The 22,814-nt window shown below is 43.3% G+C and overlaps 3 protein-coding genes across 5 annotated transcripts; all 3 read right to left on the bottom strand.

The window, feature by feature from the left end:
• Positions 1-319: 319 nt before the first annotated feature.
• On the bottom strand, positions 320-4,847 carry clp1 (cleavage factor polyribonucleotide kinase subunit 1). 2 transcript variants are annotated; one of them, XM_086222664.1, is made up of 6 exons: positions 4,450-4,710; positions 4,002-4,276; positions 3,806-3,913; positions 3,589-3,708; positions 3,221-3,358; positions 320-3,105 (listed from the first exon to the last, which is right to left on the bottom strand). In XM_086222664.1, the coding sequence occupies exons 2-6, from the start codon at positions 4,272-4,274 to the stop codon at positions 2,419-2,421; spliced, it is 1,326 nt and encodes a 441-aa protein (XP_086078790.1). In that variant the 5' UTR covers positions 4,275-4,276; positions 4,450-4,710; the 3' UTR covers positions 320-2,418. The 2 variants fall into 2 exon arrangements, with proteins under 2 accessions (XP_086078790.1, XP_086078788.1); XM_086222662.1 differs by lacking the exon at positions 4,450-4,710 and adding an exon at positions 4,721-4,847 and having other exon boundaries at positions 321-3,105.
• A 699-nt stretch (positions 4,848-5,546) lies between these two features.
• selenoh (selenoprotein H) lies at positions 5,547-7,793 on the bottom strand. Of its 2 annotated transcripts, none has more exons than XM_086222661.1 (5): positions 7,734-7,793; positions 7,299-7,422; positions 6,567-6,709; positions 5,987-6,106; positions 5,547-5,889 (listed from the first exon to the last, which is right to left on the bottom strand). In XM_086222661.1, exons 1-4 carry the CDS (start codon positions 7,747-7,749, stop codon positions 6,000-6,002), a joined length of 390 nt encoding a protein of 129 aa, XP_086078787.1. In that variant the 5' UTR covers positions 7,750-7,793; the 3' UTR covers positions 5,547-5,889; positions 5,987-5,999. The 2 variants fall into 2 exon arrangements, with proteins under 2 accessions (XP_086078787.1, XP_086078786.1); XM_086222660.1 differs by having other exon boundaries at positions 5,548-5,833.
• Positions 7,794-12,258: 4,465 nt separating this feature from the next.
• Positions 12,259-18,532, bottom strand: LOC147251170 (reticulon-4 receptor-like 2). The gene is made up of 5 exons (XM_086222659.1): positions 18,389-18,532; positions 17,890-18,125; positions 16,571-16,797; positions 16,235-16,468; positions 12,259-15,192 (listed from the first exon to the last, which is right to left on the bottom strand). The coding sequence occupies exons 2-5, from the start codon at positions 17,936-17,938 to the stop codon at positions 14,317-14,319; spliced, it is 1,386 nt and encodes a 461-aa protein (XP_086078785.1). The 5' UTR covers positions 17,939-18,125; positions 18,389-18,532; the 3' UTR covers positions 12,259-14,316.
• Between the last annotated feature and the right edge of the window lie 4,282 nt (positions 18,533-22,814).

Here is a 22,814-nt window from a genome sequence, read left to right as displayed (position 1 = left end):
TTGCAGGGGGGCTGGAGACTATCCAGTCGTCAGGTTCAAGGCGGGGTTCACCCTGGACAGGTCACCAGTCCATCACAGGACCATCACATGTAGACAGACAACCATTCACACTCACAGCCACACCTACGGTCAATTTAGAGTATCAATCAGCCTCGTCCCCTCTTGATGTCTTTGGACTGTGGGAGGAAGCTGGAGTACCAGAGAGAACCCACACAGGAACAGGGAGAACATGCAGACTCCACACAGAAAGATCCTGTGCTTGAGCCCGGAACCTTCTTGCTGTGAGGCGACAGTGCTCACCACTGCGCCACCGTGCTGCTTAGTTTAAGTACCAGCAACAAATATGGTATTTACACATTTACAAGAAAACAAACATTTTTCTATCCCATATGATCAACTCAACCCCCGCCCATAAAGTAATTACAATGACTGCACAGCCATATATGTCAAGAACAATGGTACAGAAAATAAAGAGAAAGGAAAAATGCTCAATCATAAAGTATGTCAGTATAAATTTTTAATAGTACAGGTCACACATTTTCAACTGTTTCAAGAATTAAAAAAAAAAAAGAAAATCTATTGAAAGCAACATAAATCCTATCCTTATTCTGAAGTATTGCATTAAGATGACAGCACACACAAGTACATGTTGTGTTACGAAGGCCTTTTTTTTTAAAGAATATTCACAATTTGAAATATGTCAATATATGAAGAACATGAAGCACTAATGAATTTTAAGGATGAACTCCAGAGTGAGCAGCCTGAACAAGCAAACGAGCTCATGCTGTTGCTCCTCTTAACAGTTACTGTCTAGCTGGTATATTTGTTGGTGTCTGGTCTTCAGTTTATTGTCCTTTGACCACAGAGACAGGTGGAATGGACATATTTAACACAGAAGGCAGGATACACTTCAGAATGTTTGCACTGTTGGTTAAGGCTCCACCTATCTCGGTTTCCTACACCCACTCATTCCTGAGGCTTGATAACAGTTTTTAATCAGTGGAGTCTAAACAAGTACACAGCTAAAGAATGCATACAAGCTAAATTTGGATTGCAATCGGAAAAAAAAAAAGATCCATGGGAAAGGAGACAGATTTGCATTCCACTTATCAGTATGGAGTGATGTTTGTAACCCTGAGGACAAGTTTAACTTGAGCTTTTGAGACCAGTTTAACACCTTTCCGTCATGTGGTGATGTCACCCACTATAGCCTTTGAACGTTCCATCAATTAATGCCTCTCAATGTTAGCGCATGCAAAGGATGATTCACGCATCTGCAAATGTGATTCAGGTCAACTCCAAAATGAATTATGCTGTTCCATGGTTGATGCTCCGACCCTGCAGCTAATCTCATGTCACTCGACCTGGTAGCTTTTGCATAATCCTTACAGTCAGATGAACACATCATCAACAGAACTGCCTTGGTCGGGGTTATCTGACCTGATATACTGTACATACAGGATATGAAAAAAATGTGATGTGAAAGTCACAGCATTTCACATAAAAATTATGTTCCAAAGGAAAAACAAAAATTTAAAAAAAAATGACAGAAGTACTGATAAAACATTCCTCATCACAAACCGCCTAATTGCCTGTACAAGCTGGTTTATCGAGATTCAATTACAGCAGATGTCACACTTTTTTCTTTTGCACTCTGTTGCATTTACAAAGGTGATCATCATCTCCAGAGCCAGCGAATTAGATAACCTTCTCTCCACTGTTTGCATGCTAGTTAGCTTAGCACAATGAATGGAAGTGGATGGGTAGGTTAGCATACCTCCATCCACAGTCATATTCATTTCTCTCCAGGATGGTCTTTGCCTGCAATTTGTATAACAATGGTTGTGTATAGCATTCGCTATCAAAAGGCAGTTAAGAATTGCAAGACATTGTTATATAAGAGGGCAACATGATGGTGTAGTGGTTGGAGCTGTTGCCACAAAGCAAGATGGTTCTAGGTTTGAATCCGCCAGCCAGTTTCCATGTTCTCCCCGTGCCCATGAAGGTTCTCACTGAGGATCCCCGCCTCCTCCCACACACCATCCTGAACAGGACGATCATTAGTGATTGATAGATGTAATATGAGATGCCAGGGTGGAAGACTTTCCTGACTCGGGCAGTAGTTTGACACACAACCAGTCATGGCTGACTTGGTATTTCTGTACAAGCAGACATTCTGAACATTATCTAGTTGAAATCTTGTACACTGAGGAGGAACTGTGGGTGGAAGCATATAGAGGAGAAGGGCATCTATGTTCTTGTCTGACTCTGGGTAGGATGGGAAATACGTGTATTTCCCAACAGGTTGGTATGTTCCTTCGACAAATATTGGACCAAAAACTGTGATTCTGACTCAAAATTATTCTCAACCATAGTCCTCTTCTTCATGATCTCAATTGTCAACCCTGAAATGTTTCTTTATTTCGTGTCCATGAATCGGATGTCCATAATAAGCAATGTGTGTCTGGGCAGCGGTCTGGGTGCCGGGGACAGCACCTTCATCAGTTGATTATGTGTGTCAACGTGAGTCACCACAATAAAGCCGCACACAGGACTCTCCACGATACCCTTTCTAGTGCCTTCCTCTCCATCCTCTGCACTACTCACACTCAGCACATGATAAGTGAGGTCTCTTCCAGGGGTCACACGCACCAACTTCAGCTGTGTGTCCTCCTGAGACATTCCCAGTGGCAAACATGAATCTGGGATGGATGGTGCCCCAATCTTGTAGATGCGGACATCACAGAAACGCACTTCGTAAGAAAAAGGGTAGAAGGAGACTCCACGGAATCCATAAAAATACTCCCGGATCTTCTCATCCCGAGCCTCCCGCCGACATTCCTTTGAGCGCTCCACTACTCCCCCAGACTTGGGTAAAAGAACAACCCGAACAAAATGAGGGAGGTCTCGTTTCAGTTCATTGTATAGTCTCTCGTGGTCGAGCACAAGCACCACGTCTACCTCAAAGGCTGAAGCACAGTGGACGAGAGCCTGGTATCCGGAACCTTTCACCCATCCACAAGTGTTGATAATGCAGCCGCCCACGCTGGCCTTTCTGTTCACCTCACAGCGTTGAGAAAACACCTCAGCCAGGCATGACGTTAGCTAGACATAATGAGAAAAGTTCCAGGAAGCAGAGGAAAACAAAATCTCATCACCAGGCAGGATACATTTGTAGTTTTACCACTACAGTTACACTGCTATGATCTCAATTTCTCACCTTATTGTAAAGTTTGATATTGGTTCCTGGTGTAGTCGAGCCAAAGTGGTAGACCAAAGGAGCCTGGACTGAGAAACCCTCCTCCACGTCTGCAGGACGCTCAATACAGAGTGCTGATACTGTGCCAGGAACAGACACCTACAGGAATAAAACACTTTTTATTTTCATGTTGAGAAATTTTTGCTTCCGTTAAATCAGAAAACAAAATCTTGCTCCTAACCTGACCAACAGAGGGAGCAAAGTGGCTGTTATACAAAACAGAAGCTCTTTATGTAGTGTCAAACACAAGATGGCTGTGTTGGCACCCGGAAAACAAGCATGTGATTCTTTTAATTAATTTCAGTAATCTGCATCAATGTTTATCATACCCCACTCTGTCCGACATCCAGTTCCACCAGTGTGGGCCTCCTACCCACTCGCACAGCATAACTCAGTAGCTGTCGACATACAGTTGACTTCCCCACATCTGTAGGTCCCACAACCATCACCTGAGAAGGAGTTCAATATCAAACCACACTGATGTAATATCATATCAGGAGTTTATGTATGAAGGACCCTGCAGCATGCACAGACAAGCACGCTTACCCTTGGCCCCCGCTCATTGTCCCGCTCTGCTTGTTTCCTCATCTGTTCCAAGGCAGCATGAGTATTCAGGTAGAGCAGCATGGGGGTGTCCTTGGACACGTAAGCCACCTGTGATGAAGGAAATAAGTTGATGTTTTGAGCATCATCAAGTGTCTCACAGTCTAAATAGACTATACATCTTCTTGTAGGTGATCACCTCTGGCTTCCCATAAAGATTCACACTGCAGCCCTGCCAGGTGAAAACTGCGATCTTTGAGCCTGGTCCAAATGTGTACTTCTTGTTTCGATTCAGCTCTGAGCCAAACACCTCAGCCATTCCAGTGAGGAGCTCCAATTCCACTTGTTCTGCAGTCTCGCCTGCCTCCACCTCAAACCGGAGTTCAGTCTCCTTTTCCAGGTCAAACCTGGTGCCAACCTTCCCAGCTTGAGGAGTGTCCTCACTCATCTTCTCTGCACTCTCTGTTGCCATGGCTGACATGAGATAGGATGTTAAAGGTGAACAGCATAACATTATAATAAAACAAAGTTGCCCAGTTTAACCTTAGAATAAAAGGGAAGAGTGGAAAGTTAAGACTGTTTTGACTTTAATTTGGATAACTTTAATCTCATTGCTGTTTAAAATGGCAATGTAGATGAATGCTCACCAAAAAGCAGCCCTTCAACTACGAAAACTCAAGCCATGACGTAATTTACATTGCAGTAATGGGGAACTAATTCAACATTACTTAATATGTAATGTATATTTTGACAGGAGTACAAATACGGGAGCATGAGCGGGCCGACGCTAACTTAGCAAGGCCATTACTTTAGTTAAAGCTAAAAACGGCGTCATTCGTTGTTCAAACCGACAACAAAACTAGCTCATAACGCTTTTCACTTGTCTCTGTGACGGAGTTACAAAAATATTTTACTTACGAGCTAATTTCAACGGTAATACAGGATAAAATAAATTCCCCGCTCACGAGGAAGCGCTGTTGTGTAGATGTCGCATGTAGATGACGTCACATTCGGAACAACCTCATCAAAAGGTGTTCCTAGTGCCATCGCGAGCTGACTGTAGCAGATGGCAGCATCTGTTAATATTTTTAGTGTTTCAGGTCTGAAATGTAAACACTAAAATATCCAGATGTTGACCTGAATGAAATGATAAATTCCCCTATTCACTTATTCCTCCTCCAGACGCTAGCACATACACGGTGTTCAACCCATGCTTCGGATAAAGGAGGACCACATAAACAGATTAAGAATTTGGCATCCATTCAAATATAGAGAAAGCTGTATCTGTCACGAAAGAAAATAAGGAGCCTATCCCAGCATCTACGGGCGAGAGGCGCGGTACACCCTGGACAGGTCGTCAGTACATTTCTGCAGCCAAATCTAGATAACTGGTTAATAACAGTTAATCAGCACAAGTAGTTTTAATAATCCCTACATTTAAATTGAATGAGTGGCAGATTGTCACACTTATTAATGAGCATCTGTTAAACTTTCCCTTTACAGCAGCATCGCAAGTGTATGTTAAGAGGTTAAGAGTCAATTCTTGCAGCCTGTTGTTGCCTTCACATAAAAAAAATCCCTTTACATGAACAAAGGATATATATTTTGTAAGTACTGAGGGTCAGCCATTCATCACAGCTTTTTATATGCATCCGTTTAATGCCCATCCCTACTCCTAATATTCTTTTACATACTGTGGATCTGTGCATATTTCCTGTAAATATCAAATAATGAGACAACCCAACTCCACAAATACGAAAAGACAAGCTTTATTTATCAGAGAAAAATATAAAATCACAGAAAATGAGAAACCGAGAGGGTGAAATATCAGCGTCATACATTTTGGGAACTGATGCACTGGTTCTGAGATACTCCACTAGGTGGCACCATGAGTCCAGACGATGTGAGCTGTTGGAGCTTGAGTCATCAGAAGAGAGACTGAGGGCACCCAGTTTGGTCACTCCTCATCATTCTGCTTCCACAGGGCACATCCACTGAATACTCGGCCACAAAGCAGGAAGACTTGTTCACCTGGAAGTGTTTGTAGGTTCCATTATTAACTCTGGTTATTCCATGGGGCTTCAATTCTACAAAGTAAGGTGATTAAACCAGTTGGATGGATTAGATTTATTTGAGAAAGACAACATATCATTAAATCTGTCTGACAGCTTTGAAATGACAAACCTTCACTGAAAGTCTACTCAGCAGTCAGAGCCTCCTTTAAAGCAGCAACTACCACATCGGGTTCTGGGAACTTCAGCTTCCGAGGTGGGCCCTTCTTGATTCCAGTCCAAAGAGATGTTTCTTTTGAGATAAGACACAGGGAAGACAGTGTCATTTGTGGGGGAAAAAAAGAAAATTACTATTTATATAATTAATATTAACTAAGCAAAATGGTCTACTGTTTCTGACAGCTAGTGTTGGAAAAAAATAAGAGTCCACCTCTGAAGCAGAACAGAACACCTAAGCCCCTTTCACACTGCACCAAAAAACACGAATGAACACGGGTGTTTGGACACTCTGAAAGGGTCGACTTGGCATTTCGACCCACATCCACTGACCCTCCAAGCGACCCGGGTGTTGAGCGGCTCGCCTCAGCTTTGCTTGGCACGCAGCCCTCACAGCGGCAGCTCAGACCCGCGTCTCCTGGAAGCCTGAATGCACCCTAATGCAGTGTAAATGCTAGCACAAAAGCCTGCTTTGACATGCGTGTTTCAGTGTGAAAGGGGTATCAGTCACATAGTTCCCATCTCCTTTTCCTCACCTTTGCCTCCATTCAGCAGAGTAATTTCGAAGCTGTTCCTGCGGGGTTTCTCAGGGTTGAGGACCACAGTCATTTCGGGGTAAGCAGCCAGGAGTGCAGATTTCACCCCCTCAGCATTACGCCCATAAACTCGTCAGCTCTTGCTACCAGGAGAGACACAACAAACATCAGGCACACATCTGTGCACGAGGGGCAGCTGCACTAGTAATTGCTATCTGACCACATTAAATCAGCAACAAGTCCCCCACATTAAAAGGTCCAATATTTAGCATTTTCAGCTTGCAAGTTGAACTGCAGGACAGATGACACTATAAAGCCTGTTTGTGTATCTGAGCAACGGAAGACTTAAAGATTCTATCATACGTATGAATGATTAACATTGGAATCTTCCAAAATATGCGTTTACCTCTTCAGATCAGATTCTCAACGAGAAACTTCAACTAATATGAAATCATCCCTTTGGTGTCAAACTGCAAATCAGCATTCTAAACACTGAGCTCAACCATTCCATTATTAGGACAAATAAAAGACTACGATTTTTTTATTTTTTTTACTGGAGGGATCTTTAATAAGTAGTATAATCAAAAAAACTGAGGCACTTGCGGTTCTACGTTTCTGACTTAATTTCACATGTTGCATGTAATAAAAACTAGGAACTACAGGTGGTAAATACCCATTCGGGTCGTCGTGGCATCCCTATAAATGACTACTTCTCAAATAAAAAAAACTCACCAGTGTTCAATGAGCACCTTCCGGCCATCCTGCTCACCCTCCCCGTCGTCTTTCTCCTCCTTCCTCTCCTCCACTGGGGGCTTCTCCTCCTCCTCCTCCGCCTTGCGCTTCGTTCCCCGACGACCTGACAATACGTGACGTAGGGTTTAAAGGTTCTCACTTAGGCCGATGTCGAACGATTTACATGTGCGTGGTACAAAGCAGCGAGTAAGTCTCGTCAACGTGAGCCACCTTTACTCATGAAACCGGAAACTGGCTGAGAGCTCTGACGTAAAATTTCCTCGCTGCCTGCAGAAGACCCGCTACAACACCAAATTAATACTTTGGAAACATGTGCTCTAACACGCTGGACGTCTGAGAACCTAATATAACAAATATCACCGCGTCATGCCTGTATCACGCAACAACGTTTGAGCAAGACAGTGCAGCACCTACCTGACCTGGACGCCATAACTGGTACAGCTCCTTCGCGCGCATGTGGAGTGTACCAACATATCAGGTCGAAATGACATTTGGACGAAACCATTATTGGGTAGCCTGTGACCCGTCCAGGGTGAACCCCCCCCCCCCCCCCCCCCATGTCAGAGTCAGATGGGATAGGCTCCAGGTCCCCGCGACCCTTAAAAGGATAAGCGGTGTAGAAAAGGGATGGGTGGATGGATGGATGGATGGATCTTGGAACATGCAATTAAAATAGGCGTGTAGGCGTGTAGGTTGTGTATAGATTCAGGACAGATTTGTGCAACTGTGTGAGAAACAGTCGGTCAGTCAATTATATAAAAGTTGCATACAAAACAGATTCACAGTTCTGAAAATACTTTTGATGACAGGGCTGGCTGATCTGACATCTAATGCCTTATGAGATCAATCCCTCCCCTTCTGGTAATTCTTTGTAACATCAAAAATAAAGACTCTCACATTTCCAAAGTCTGTGCTTCCATGTTTTCTTATTGTTTTTGTTTTAATCCCCAAACGTAGATTTGTGGAGAACAACAGAGAAAAGACATCCAAAACAAACAAGAAGGCAAAGAGAGAGAAAATCCTCCCAAGCACCAGATGGATAAGTTGGAAGGATCTAAATTCTCAAGCAAATATGGCGCTACCGGAATAGCAATACCCAATCCCTTTGTCTGCCAAAGTGGATGTGTCAGTCACATGTTTGGGAAGTGAAACAAAATGCCTTGGGACGTCACAAGTGGCGTCTGTGCCAACAAACCAGGACTGTTCAACCTTCCAGCGAGGCGGTGTGAATGACTCACAATCACTCACTTAATCACTCTTCTTTTGTTTTCTAGTCAACGACCAATTCAAGATCTATATGCCACTACGGCCGTCACTTTTACTCTCGCTGTCTTTGCTCTATGATTCAGTCTTTCATTCACTGTATCAATCCTTTTGTACCAGATCAGACACAAAGACACATCTAATATCAACAGTTTCTTTGGATTCCAATCTGCTTTTGCAGTCTGCTGCAGAGTATTTTTAACTGTGTGCGTAAACCATCAGAGGAGAAGACAGACTGTGGGCCGATGTAGTCTGTCCAAACCCCAGACTCCTCTTCGACAGGAGATATTTCTGCTGCATTCAGTGTGTCTCTCTGTGTGCTTGCTGCTATCTAAAGCATCTCAGGAATCTCAGCTGATAGATATTGAAAATTCTGCTTCTCCTTGTTGAACTGCTTTGTAACTTTATTCAAGAAGCTGCTAAATCACATTTCTATGATTGGATCTTTGTGGATTAGGCAGTTATCTTATGATTACCATGATAGCATTTTAGTTCCATAGGAAAGGTTTGCTGGTCCGGTGTTTCAGAGCAGACAGGAGCAACTTACCACCTGTTTGATTGATTGTTGTAGAAGATATGCATGGTCATAGAGGATGAATCCTGAAGATGATCCTTTAACTTCTATACTAGTGCTGGTCAAAATTGTTACATGCAAGTGACATAAGTCATCTTAAATGACGGAGCAACAGTTTATACAAAAGTGGGTCAAGCACACATCTTTGGTGCTGCATTACCAGCTATGAACACAATTTTGAAAACATAAAGAAGTGCTGATGCTATCATTTATTTGACACAAATCAGTGGGTCTCTGCTGTGATTGGCAGGATTGGTGTTTTTGTAAAGGCACTCGCTTCTCTAATAAAGAGGTTCTACGACTTTGAGGGTCTCCTGAATTCCATCCATCCGTCCATTTTCTATACCGCTTATCTGGAGCCTGTCCCAGCTGGCATTGGGTGAAAGTTTGGGTTCACCCTGAACCAGTTGCCAGTCTGTCACAGGGTCATCAGGATTTATTCATTAGGGTCTCAGTATCTTGCTCAAGGATACTTCGACATCACCGGGGGCAGTGAAGATCGAACCAGCAACCCTTCAGTTGCTAAATGGCCACTCTACCTCTAAGCCATGCCACCATCCCCTTTGGTCTCCTGAATTTCTTCAAGAAATAAATGCCATGAAAACTGTCACGGTCAACCATATTCCCATGAGATGAATTACAATAATTTGTCACAGGATCAAGCTGTACTTAATGTTAACTGTGTCAAGTGTTAGCATGCAAGCATCCTTTTTGAGTTCCCGGTCTTCCCCTTCTTGACCATTTTGGTTTTAGTTGATGTCGTGATACACGTGATAGGATCATTATTGCCTGGTGGGTAAACAGGTCAAGTATTACTGTTTCATTTGTGGTCCCTGGATCTTCTCATCCCTCTGTTTTGTCTCTCTCTTTTTCTATTCTTCCATTCACTGAGTTTACTGATGCAGAGGTTCACTGCCCTCATCACTCAGCTCATGTTTCCAAGTGATGACAATGAGGACTGGTCAGTACCCGCAAAAGATATTCATCAATTATGGATATGACTGTCCATTCCATTGCTCTATTCTATTCTATTCTATTCTATTCTATTCTATTCTATTCAGTCTAGTCTGGTCTATTTTTCATGATATATAGGTAGTACATGGAGGAATTGATGGTGTTTTATTCTCCTTTAAGTCTCTCCACGTGTCTTTGTTCCCTTTCTTGGTCCCGGACGTCAATGTCTCAGTTTGTCCTATGCAAATAAGGTATCTGCAAGAGCGAACGTCAGCAAACACGCCAATGACACGCAAACAAACACGCCAACTCATGGGAGCCAACACACATAAATATGAGCATGTGGGGGAGACTTTGTGGCAGGGGGAGAGAGAGAGTGAGAGAGAGAGAGAGGTGTTTGTGTGATCCGGGTTCTGACAAAAGCTGAGTGACAGCATATGAAAGGCAAATGAACACACAAAAGATGAGGAAAGGCAGAGGCAAGAAAAATGTCAGAGAGTTGGGGGAGAGTGAGTGGGTGCAGCGTACATCATCAAAGTCTGACAACTTCAGAGAAATTTTCCCCACTAATGACCCAGTTGTGCTCCTGCACTGGAACAACAATTCATATGCCCCATAACCACCCAGGCAGCTACTTAGAGGGATGGAGGACAAACGCCTACAACTGTTCTATGACACACAAGCTTAGAAATATGGGAAGGGTGACCACGCTGGTCACGATTCCAGGCTTGGTGTAAAGTAACCCCTCGCGGAAAAATGCATCCATGAATGCCATCTGCACGATATCATATATAATTAGAACCTACAGTAAAAGCCTCTTTATATAATTTAAATTTAAAAAGTTCTCCCGAAGATGTTTTAAGGTTAACATAGACCCCAATGTCCCAATAATAATAATAAAAACACCTTATAACCACCTCTAACAAAAAAAAAACAAGTGGGTGAGCTTTAGATTTCTATTTGGCACCTAATTTCTCTAAAGTAAATGAATAATACAGGAAGTTCTCATCACTGACTAAAAAAAAAAAAAAGGAATCAGTGTAACCATGAAGACAAATATACCTAAACCTGGACAAGTAGCAACTGTTACCCATGTATCACATTGACAAAAGTGTGAATTTGACCCTAAATGATGATCTACACAGCGTTGATGTATTATAAAACACAAGTAATTCGAAATGGTTTGATGATGAGCAGGTGGTGCAGTGTGCAAGATTCAGATCTGTGAAATGTGTGTGTTTTGTATAGAATTCTCTGATCATAAATTCTTTCTAATTGTCCCGTTTGAACCAAGGTAGTAGTCAGTCTCAGAACAGCCCGGTCAATTTTAATGGAACATGAAAAATACAAAGCCCATGTAAGTATAATAAATAATAAAAGAAATACTCTGAAGTTCAAAAATATTCCTGAAACTGGAATGAACGAGGGAGCTTTGGTCACAAAGAAAAAATAAAGCTAAGTAGAAGATGGGAGGTGTGAAAATGATGAATAATTTGCATGCCGAATTACAAAATGACACTAGAAGAGAGGCGCTAAACCAAACTTCAGTGAACTTGCTTGCATGTTTGGTGTGTGATTGTGTGTGTATTTGCAACTGGAAGTGTAGGCTGACACATATGTGCATCATCATCATTATCATGGTGAGTGTTAATCTGTTGAGGGGGTGTGCTAACTCTGGGACAAAATGTTACATTTTCATCATGATATGTTCCCCATTCTGCCCCTTCCCTGAGTCATAACCCCCCCCCCCCCCAACTGCCCCCTCACACACACACACACACACTGTATCTGCACAGCTCATTTCCTTTTGCCGAGATGAGAAGAGAGATGGGGTGGGGGGTGGGGTGGGGGGGGACAGCGAGGAGATTGTGACCTACATCAAATACTTTGTGACATTAATTGCTTGCACTTACACACACGCACACATACACACACACACACACACCCCTCCTCCTCTAAGGACCTTAGCATCGATAAACATCTTTATTCCCAGTGTTTACTGTTTATGAGGTATACGGAGTAAATACTCAGTTTGCACCAGCTTATTTGCTTCAGCCCTTTCATTGTAACAACAACAACAAAAACTCCCACTCACTTCTGTTTGATAAGTTTCTTTATTTTTTAATAAAGCAGAAACACTTTCCTACCAGTTAACAATTGAAAAATACAGAATCTAACAGTATCACATAATCTCTCACAGTCAGGGTGGTGTGGATGGGGTATTGGTGAATAATGCAGCACACAGTCATGAATAAATACCCAACACCTCTACCAAAAACACGTTCCGGTGTCTGAAATCTCCAATAAACTATAGCTTCAACAAATGAAATATCTGTGCGCATCTTTATTATCATAGTCTGTTTGAATTCTGTAAAATACAGACGCATCACAGATAAAACCATTTGATTTTCCAGAAAAAAAAATGCACAGCTTTGAAACTCTGTTGAATCTTTGAGGTGTGTATTATCTTTTCAATTTGCATTGCCTAAATAAAAGAATTACACTACAGCAACAACAATGCATTCATTAGTAAATCAAAAGTAAAACTGCCTACTATTTTGAAAATTGATTCATCTTTTCATTCTTTTTTCCCCAACAAACAATGCCAAACATTTGCTGGTTCCAAACTCTTAAATACAAGAAATTGCATACGTGAAAGAATATGAACATTCTTGGTCTGTTGGATTGAAGCAATTTGCCATTTTATGATAACAATTCTTCAATTTTCTTGAAATTTCATAGACTGAAAAAAAAATCATCAATCAACTGTCAAAATATCTGCAGATTAAACGATGAAAATAATTTGCAGCCCTAAAAATGCAAAATAAATGCATAGACTCAAACGGACACAGTGATGCTGACCTGCATTTGGTCAACCGAGGAGTGTAACAGGAACCAGCAGGGTTGAGACGGGAGCTTTCAAACAACACAAAGGGCTGTGTAGGTATTAACCCCGTGTTGTATACTTTACTCCCTCTCGCCATTTGGTCTCAAACACACACGCACACACACACACACACACACACACACACACACACACACACACACACAGAAAGGTAGACGGACAGAGGGCATACACAACAGGTGTAAGATTAAACAATTACATACATTCATGCATATCTCTGTCTAAAGACAGACCTTTGGTCTATTGATCTACAACGCCTCCACTCACACACCACCACAGCAAAAACTGAATCACACGCATCAACACAAACCTGCTGCAACCTTCTCTGTTTATGCTGAAGATCATTGCTGATGTGTTTCATCTAATTTATCTGAAACGAAGACTGAAAAACACAAGGGAGATTTCGCTTTCATCGCTCTGCCTTCCTTGTCTAATCTATCTCTTCTACCACCACAAGCTGCAGTGTACTAAATTTTAATAAAAAGGAAATGTGAGAGTCCAGCTAGACTAAAATACAAAGCAGCTTAGATGGGTGTTTGTACAGTGATGTGTGTGTGTATGTACAAGTGTGGGTGGCAGTGGTACTGGTTTGCTGGCATCTCTGGGAGCATAAATGATTTTGCATCTTAATGAGAGAACCACTCCTGGCTACAGATCTAATACTCCTCCCTTCCTTTTCTGCCTTAAGAAGAATATCTGTGGCTCACTGTAAATTGATTATTTTATAGTTCACTTGGCCATCCTTCAGCTCCCTCTCTTTTCTCCCAAATCGGATGTTTTTTGTGCTCATCCACCTATCTCCTACCAACTCGTAGTGCCATATGTTCTCCAGTTTGATTCGCAATGAGCTAAATAAATAAATGTAGTAAAATGTTTGCAGTGGTGGGATGATGAGCATTGTATGATTTAGAAAATAGCTGCAGACGTGTCACAACGCCTGCGTTGTTTACTGCCACCCAGCAGCTGAGATATTAAAAAGGTGAAGCCCCAAACTGCTTTGTGTTATGTATTGTGCATTTGTCACTATAAGAGACAGCTTCCATGATGTGATCCTTGCTCTTTTGTTTGTTCTACTAAGCTGCAGCTACCTCAAGATTGAAGTCCTGCTCAGCTCTACATCACCTCAACAGATCTCTGCTCTTAAAAACGGATCCTAGCCACCTTGTCCGTCTCTTGTCTCAGTGTAGAACCACCTGCACCTCTAGGAGGTGACTGAAAGGAACCAAGAGCCAGGTTTTTGTGTGAGTTGGAAAGAGCAAGAAGGAGAAATCAGAGGAGAACAGTTTGGAGGAGAGAAGAGTTCAACCAAAAAGAAAATGGAGGGAGAGAGCAAATATTGAGAGGGAAAGGAGGTGGAGGAGGGATGGGCTGGTAGGTATAGAGGAGGTTGAGGATGGGAAGGCTGGATTGTCATAGCCTGGCGGGCACTCCAGTTCAAAGCAGCGGATGGAGGAGTCTTCGTTGCCGTAGTTGGCCCAGTATTCTTCTGGGTCGAGCTTAGGCAGCGCAGCCTCATCCTCTGAGAGTTCATACTTGGAGGGAAAGGATTCGGAGGGGTTTTTGGGTACATACTGAGGCTTTACTGCTGAGAAGGGGAAGGCCTTCACCGTCTCGGCGTTCTTCTGATACAAGGCCTTGGATGAAGAGGCAGGCTTGTGCTTGGAGAACCACCAGCGGGTCTTGGTGCTGAAGGTGGTTGTGGTGGTCCCAGCCAGAGAGCCAGGGTCAGGCAGAGGGCAGAGGGCAAAGTCTAACTCCCGGAGGAATCTGAGGTCTTGCCCACGACGCTGGGAGGGTGAGGTGCACATAAGATCAGAGGAGGAGATGCGGGCCTTGCGGAACCACTCCCAAAGGGGGCGGGCCTCACAGCCGCAGGACCAAGGATTATCATTGAGACGGAGGAATTGGATACCCTGGGTGTCTTTCATGACCTGGCCTGGCAGCTCAGCAATGGAGTTGTTAAACAAATACAGAATAGTCAGGCGACCCAGATCACGGAATGCCCGACGATTGACCTGCCTGATGCGATTATCGTGGAGAAGGAGGCGGTCCAAGTTGACCAGGCCTCGAAACGCATTCTCTGACAGAGCACGGATGCGGTTTCCATGAAGGAAGAGATGGGTGAGGTTGACCAGATCTGAGAACAGGTCATCTTGCAGGAAGTGGAGTTGATTCTCCTGAAGCAAATTCAAAATAGAAAAAGAGTCAAACATGTGGGAAGAAAGGTAGTAGGAGCAGTTGATGTCAGAAAACTCAAAGACAATGCAGGCATTTTTTTTCCTTCACACATTATAACATAACTATAATTTTGCTACATGAGCCATGAGCCATATAGCCTCCAACCACCCCACACACTCCATCTTAAGTACATAAAAGGGAACTTTTTAAAATTGTATTCGTCCGTTTTTGACACCACATCATCTAAGTTGTGGTCTTGTCTCCACTGTCTCTATAGCCAATATTCAGGGTATCATTTATAGCATAGTGTTCTGAAACACATGTGTCAAACAGCACCTTGAGTTAATTTTCATGAAAATATTAATCATGCTGTATCTGGACATTTTCCCAAGAAAAAAAACAATATATTGCACAGCCCCTTGATGTAGGCTCACAGAGAGTTCTTTGAATCTAGATTCCGTGCGTTCCAAAAGAATATTCATTTAATTCCCTTTTTTATAGGACAAGTAGCCATTTGTGATAACAGTTTTAAGAATCTTACATCTAATTCATCAAACGAGGAAATAGTCTTTCACTTTCTCTGGCGTTTTCATAAACATACTGTGGGTAAAAATCCTCATGAGCCACTGTAGCTTTAATGGGATTTCTGCTTTTTTATTTTCTTGATAAGGACTTATCTGATGAGAAACAAGCTTATTTATTTTTTTATTCAAGGTTACATCATGAACTGATGTCAGGCAAAATATCCAGGAGGCGTTTAAAAGCTCATTCTTCATACTTTGCCAGCATTATGTAAAGCTAATAGCATTTTGAAAGATAGAAAATCAATCAGTCAATAAGAACATTAATCAGCGAAAATAATTGTACGCTGGTTTTAGTATCCGCTGTCTGGGACTCGACTTCAAACAAACAATCAAGTGTAAAAGTATCTGCGTGTGTGTGGGTGTGCACTGTGCAGCCTGTATGTGGGCAACTGCCAAGTGAATAATGTGTGTTTTCTACAAAGTATCATCTCTGTGTGTATGTAATTTCTGCCTTTACCTGCAGGTAGAGAAATTGTAGGCTGTACAGCTTGTGGAAGAGGTCATGGGGGAGAGCCGCCAGCTTGCAGCGATGCATGTGCAGGCTCTGCAACTTCTCCAACCCCCTGAAGGCTCCACCTTCCAGGCGCCGCAGCGAAGGATTGTCACCAAGATCCAGCTCCTCTAGGACTCTGAGGTTACTGAAGGCCCCGGCCTCGATCCATGTGATGTTGTTGCCGTAAAGCCAAAGCACCTGCAAGAAACAAAAAGGAAATTACAGAGGAGGAGTGGATTCAAAGCTTTCAGAATTTAGCTTAACATACTCAACAATCACGAACAGGGACACTTCTCTCACCTGTGTTTCAAAGCCAAAGGAGTCCGCACGCAACTCCGTGATGCGGTTGTTCTGTAGGAAAACACGCTGTGAGTCATAGGGAACACCAGCTGGCACGATGGTAAGGTTCTGGGACTGGCAGCTGACAGTCATAGGTGTAGGGTAACACACACACAGCCGGGGGCAAGCGGCCACCCCACTGGGCTTCACCACCACCAGCCACAGAATCAGCCACAGGGTCAGTCCACCTGAGACAGAGAAATCAGAGAAGAGATGATTATTTCTCTGAAGAAGAACAAGAACTTACACAGTTATGAGTCCTGGTTCGGAAAATGTGAACATCAAGTACGTCAGACCAAGACAGAGATTTCAAGAGATGTTTTTTTAGTTTTCTGTCTGTCTATCAAGCCTGTTGTCAGTGATTCTTTTTCAGCAGTGCTGCATTCTGAACCGTGACTTGTTGATGGTTTCCACAGGCTTATCTATTATTTACCAGATTACCTTACAGAAATCATTCACCCATTCATATCTACCTGATCACTTTACACAGGTGTCCTGGCTAGTGAGACTATGTTGCATAACTCTAGATGTCAGCAGTTTATGTTTAAAAACAAAGACAACACAAATCTACAATGCAGACCTTGAAAAGACAAAAACGTGAGCTGTGCAGGGAATTAACCTAGTTTCCTGCTTCTCCTGCTGTCTTCACGAAAACTGTTCCCGTTGAGGGGTTCGGTAAACGGAAGGCACGCGTAAAAGCAGTAAGGGAACCCAGATCAGTTTCGGTTCTCATTAATAATTCCTCTGCTTCTTGGCACAGCTCGGATAACGGAACACAAATATGGCCACAAAGGTAAAAGTACAAGCATAAAATTATAATGAGGTTCCCATTCATCAACTGTGCAAGATTTTCCACTGGCTCACCTCTTGACCTCTTCACAAGTTCAGTACCGTGCGACGTGGAGAGATTTGACAATGGCCGATTTCACTTGCGCGCAACATGTCCTTAAAAGGTCTGCAAGTTTAGATGTTGATTCCTGATATTTATGACATCTATACTTGTTAAACACTACTTTGATTTTACAAAGCTGTTGAGCGGTGTAATTATTTGAAAACAACCTCAATTGTAAGCAAAATTACTATGCGTAAATGCACCATAACGCATTCAGTTTTTAGCAGAGAGGAAGCTCGTGCTTTAGGTATCGTTCCTGAAATCACTTCTTTAAATCTTACATCGTAGCATTGACTTAAACAGCTAAATCACATAAATGCATTTATAAAACATTAATTAAAAAAGTACTCTTTGCATTCAAACCATGATTGGAGGATAAAGAACTCACTCTTGAAGTTGTATGCGCTGGAACCCCTCCTGGTCCTACGAGTCTCCATCTCGAACCAAAGCCGAAAGCGAGTTAGCCTGCGCGGCGAGGAAGTGCCTGCTTGCTGCTATCTCTGCTGAGGTTCAGCTCTGGCGACCGAGTTGCTGCGGCTTCAAGGGAGTGACGTTCAGGTGTCCCACGAAGCTTCTTATACCCGCGGACGCTTCATCGCCCACCACCGTGGGCAACAGAGGATCCTCGTTACGTCAGATCAGGAGGAGGGGATGGAGTCACCGGAGGAAGGGACAAGAAAGGCAGTGTCGGGCGGGTTTTGTCTTTACTATTGTTATCCATCAACAAGCATCAGTGAGGGAAAGCTCATTCTTAGTTATCACTCGCACAGTGGCAGTCAAATGCTCTCTAGTTTCTTCAATATGTTTAAATTTCCCTCAGAGTGTGTTGAAAGAATCACAAACTTCTACATGGACTTAATTTGTCAGTCTGTTAAAGTATAACTCACCTCATTTGAGACAAATGTGGGCTGACTACATGTTTGTTTTTTGCTGGTCCCACTGTGACACATGTGCTCATCGGGGGTCAGAGGATCACAAGAGGTGGGAAAACTAATTTGGCATTAAACTGAGGGATGATTTGCCTCGTTAAGCGTGGGACTGATTGGAAAGGAGCCGAGAGCCACCTACAATTGAGAACAGCAGATGAACGTGATAAGGATCCCCAGCCAGGGTTGTGGGTAGAGATGGCTGGGCCCCATGAAAACACTTGGAGCACCATCAGCCAATAATTGTGTGCATGTATTATGGGTTCATAGCATGGATGCAGGTTTCCACGTTTATGCCCCCCCCCCCCCCCCCCAAACCCAGTGGTGCGAAACCAGTTCACACAGCATACGGTCTAGTTACATTAGTGTCAAGAGGAGAGATGACATATCAGTGACAAGCAACACATATGTACCAGCCAGTTACATAAGCCTACCTTTTTGTATGTTTTCATTCATTAAAGTAATGGTGCAGAGAGACTGTTGTTGAAGAAGCTCCAAAACATTGTGTCTCTACCTGTAAGTCACATGTTCGGTTTCCACTGGCTGCTGCCCAAATGGCTTTAGGTGTGATTATGCATGCGGGTGAGACATGGAGGTCTTGCATGTGAAACAAGGAGCAGAGGTTTACTCACTACCAGTTCCACCATGATGCACATCATCTGTTCCCAAGCTAACACACTCAAAAGCTGCCCCGTGGAAGGTCATCTGCGAGTCCAAGCTGTTGGTGCAGTGCAGGGCATAAGTTGCGCGTCTGGAATCACACAGTTTCTTGGCTTTGTTGTGGTGATCGGGGGAGGAAAACAGCTCACCAAGTAGGCACCTCCACAGGGGGCTGTGGGAGAGATAGGGTAGTATGTGTGTGTTAGTGTGTGATGTATTCACACTATTCTCAGCCCTAGGGTAGGTCTATCTTCACGGAGGTTGTGTGTGTGTGTGTGTGTGTGTGTGTGTGAAAACAACGTACATACACATTTGTATCTCCACTCCCAGAGCCTCTCCCTTACATCCTTTCACCAGCCTGCTGTGCCACACTGAATCACAGGCACACTGGCATTTGAACTGTGTAAACACAGCATGTTCATAGGATCTGTCCTGGTCCTATAAAAAAAACGTGTTGCGGTCATTAACCCCCACTCACACACATACAAACACACTCAGAACTGGAGACCTTACATGTGGCCGGTGTGTGTGTCTGCCCACAGAGCAGAGAGGACAGAAATCTCGAGAAGCTGGTCTGAAAGCTTTGATTGTTGGTTTGTAATTTTTTTTTACACATTTCCTATTGTGCGAGGTGTAGATTTGCATGAATCAGACAAAATGTGGGTGTCATTTGGGATTGCAAGGTCTGACAAGAGTTTGTTAACAGGACAATGAATCATTTGATATTTTGGTTATTAAAGAAGAAATTGCTGTGTGTAAAGTTCATATTTGCAACCAAATTCTTGGGAATGATTGTTGCCTTGAAATGGAGCTGCTGTCAACTGGCTTGGGTGGGTGGGAAACATTCAGTAGTGTCGTGTTCTAATAACTTTGCTTCAGGTAAAAATTGAACCCACACAGAGATTAAATTTTACTTGTATAAAATATGCTTTTCATATACTGAAAAACTCTTAAAAATCTTTCCCATGTCAAGTGACCTATAGGGACTTAAAACAGTAGCTATAAAATTCATTTATAAATTCTTATGTATCCACACTGCTCAAATAAATAAAGGGAATACTAAAATAACATCCAAGACCTGAATGAAATATTCAGAATACTTTGTTCTTTACGTAGTTGAATGTACTGACAATGGAAATCAAATTTAACCCATGGAGGTCTGGATTTGGAGTCACACTCAAAATTTAAGTGGGAAAACACACTACAGGCTAATCCAACTTTGATGTAATGTCCTCAAAACAGGTCAAAATGAGGCTCAGTACTGTGTGACCTCCACGTGCCTGTATGACCTCACGACAACACCTGGGCATGCTCCTGATGAGGTGGTGGATGGTCTCCTGAGGGATCTCCTCCCAGACCTGGACTAAAGCATCCACCAACTCCTGGACAGTCTGTGGTGCAACGTGGCGTTGGTGGATGGAGCGAGACATGAAGTCCCAGATGTGCTCAATTGGATTCAGGTCTGGGGAAAGGGCAGGCTAGTCCATAGCATCAATGCCTTTGTCGTGCAGGAACTGCTGACACTCCAGCCACATGAGGTCTAGCATTGTCTTGCATTAGGAGGAACCCAGGGCCAACCGCACTAGCATATGGTCTCACAATGGGCCTGAGGATCTCATTTCGGTACCTAATGGCTGTCAGGCTACCTCTGGCGAGCACATGGACTGTGCGGCCCCCCAAAGAAATGCCACCCCACACCATTACTGACCTACTGCCAAACTGGTCATGCTGGATGATGTTGCAGGCAGCAGAACGTTCTCCATGGCATCTCCAGACTGTCACATGTGCTCAGTGTGAACCTGCTTTCATCTGTGAAGAGCAGAGGACGCCAGTGGCGAATTTGTCAATCGTGGTGTTCTGTGGCAAATGCTAAACGTCCTGGACGGTGTTGGGTTGTTGGCGCAACCCCCACCAGTGGACGTTGGGCCCTCATGGACTCTGTTTCTAACTGTTTGAGCAGACACGTGCACATTTGTGGCCGACTGGAGGTCATTTTGCAGGGCTCTGGCAGTGCTCCTCCTGTTCCTCCTTGCACAGAAGGTGGAGATAGCGGTCCTGCTGCTGGGTTGTTGCCCTCCTACGGCCTCCTCCACATCTCCTGATGTACTGGCCTGTCTCCTGGTAGCGCCTCCATGCTCTGGACACTGCTGCAATGCTGACAGACACAGCAAACCTTCAGGCCACAGCTCACATTACTGTGCCATGCTGGATGAGCTGCACTACCTGAGCCACTTGTGTGGGTTGTAGACTCCATCTCATGCTACCTCTAGAGTGAAAGCACCACCAGCATTCAAAAGAGATCATCCAGAAAGCATAGGAACTGAGAAGTGGTCTGTGGTCACCACCTGCAGAACCACTCCTTTATTGGGGGTGTCTTGCTAATTGCCTACAATTTCCACCTGTTGTCTGTTCCATTTGCACAACAGCAGGTGAAACTGATTGTCAATCAGTGTTGCTTCCTAAGTGGACAGTTTGATTTCACCGAAATGTGACTGACTTGGAGTTACATTGTGTTGTTTAAGTGTTCCCTTTGTTTTTTTTGAGCAGTGTATATATATATATATACATATATAAAATATGTAAAAAACATTTGTTGAAAGTATTTATTTATTGTAGATACTTATCAGAATACACCATCCTCACTACATAGCAGGCGTTAATTATGATGGAGTGAAATGGCTGCCATAATTCTCTAGGCTCGTCATATCACAGTGCCACAGATGTCATAAGTCACCAGGGAGAGCCCGACTGCATGTTGCAAGCTGGTATGTCAGGTCAGCAAACTGGTGCTGCTATAAATATTCATTTTACCACAAAAAAATGCCTTAGAAGGTTCCAGCAGTTTGAAAGCCAATCAAGCAGAAGGTCTCCGCAACTGTGCGAGTGCCTAAAATCAGCAACTCATATAGCTGATGAAACACGTGATCGGACAACTGAATTTCTGCTCTGACGGTCAATTTGTTCGGGAAAAAAAAGAAGCACAAAGTCTGATACTGTAATGGAAGAATAAATGTTTCTATTTCCTGTTATTGCACAGCATATTCCATCTATTATGAAAGGTTAATACTCATGGTTTGTTCCTCATGCTAATTGCACGTTGCCTGGCACACATGTCCAATTTAAGATCATCAAACGTGATTCATTAGAGGTGGGTAGGATCAGATTTGACTGACAGTTTGTTTCGGGACACCCACAAAAGCCTTCCCTCCTTTCCTATGGCTTTGTAAAAGACCAAATAAGTAAAAAAAACCAAACAAAAAGAAACGTTGATGCATGATGTGCATAGTTTTCCTCAGCTGCACATGTGATAGGGTCTGCCTTAATTGGATTTATTGTGAGAAACCAAGTGGCAGTCATAAGTTAACCATGTCCTCGAATCAAGACTCATTCTGATTAAAAGAAAAATACACTACAAGAATCACCTCATGAACTGACTGGACATTTTTATCTGCCAGTCCTCCCACCCTTGCTCCTATTTCTGTCACCCATTTGTTGATGCAAGTCTGTATTTTTAAATGGCTGAGATTCTGGTGCTGTGCTCATCGATGACGCAGATGCAAGGGAAGAACCTCACCATGCACATGTTCCCTACACATACACACATGCAAATCAAAATGCACTCGCGCACAGACACTCACACACACACACACACACACACACACACACACATACACACAGTGACAGACTTGGTGGGATTGCATAGAGTTTTTCTGGGCTTGCTGTTTTG

The sequence above is a fragment of the Aulostomus chinensis genome, chromosome 13 (assembly GCF_037954235.1).
Source record: "Aulostomus chinensis isolate RoL2024-O1b breed Wild chromosome 13, RoL_Achi_v1.0, whole genome shotgun sequence".
NCBI classification, from domain to species: domain Eukaryota; kingdom Metazoa; phylum Chordata; class Actinopteri; order Syngnathiformes; family Aulostomidae; genus Aulostomus; species Aulostomus chinensis.
This window is presented reverse-complemented; position numbering and strand designations above follow the sequence as displayed.

Bases quoted from the DNA above. Each gene is read 5' to 3' on its own strand.
- clp1 (XM_086222662.1), bottom strand. From the start codon at position 4,274: ATGGCAACAGAGAGTGCAGAGAAGATGAGTGAGGACACTCCTCAAGCT. The intron at 3,914-4,001 runs GTGATCACCTAC...CCTTCATCACAG, and splicing joins ATCTTTATGGGAAGCCAGAG to GTGGCTTACGTGTCCAAGGA. The intron at 3,359-3,588 runs GTATGATAAACA...TTATTCCTGTAG, and splicing joins TGGATGTCGGACAGAGTGGG to GTGTCTGTTCCTGGCACAGT.
- LOC147251170 (XM_086222659.1), bottom strand. From the start codon at position 17,938: ATGGAGACTCGTAGGACCAGGAGGGGTTCCAGCGCATACAACTTCAAG. The intron at 16,469-16,570 runs GTGAGAGAAGTG...TGTTTCTTGCAG, and splicing joins CCTTTGGCTTTGAAACACAG to GTGCTTTGGCTTTACGGCAA. The intron at 15,193-16,234 runs GTAAAGGCAGAA...AATTTGCTTCAG, and splicing joins TACAATTTCTCTACCTGCAG to GAGAATCAACTCCACTTCCT.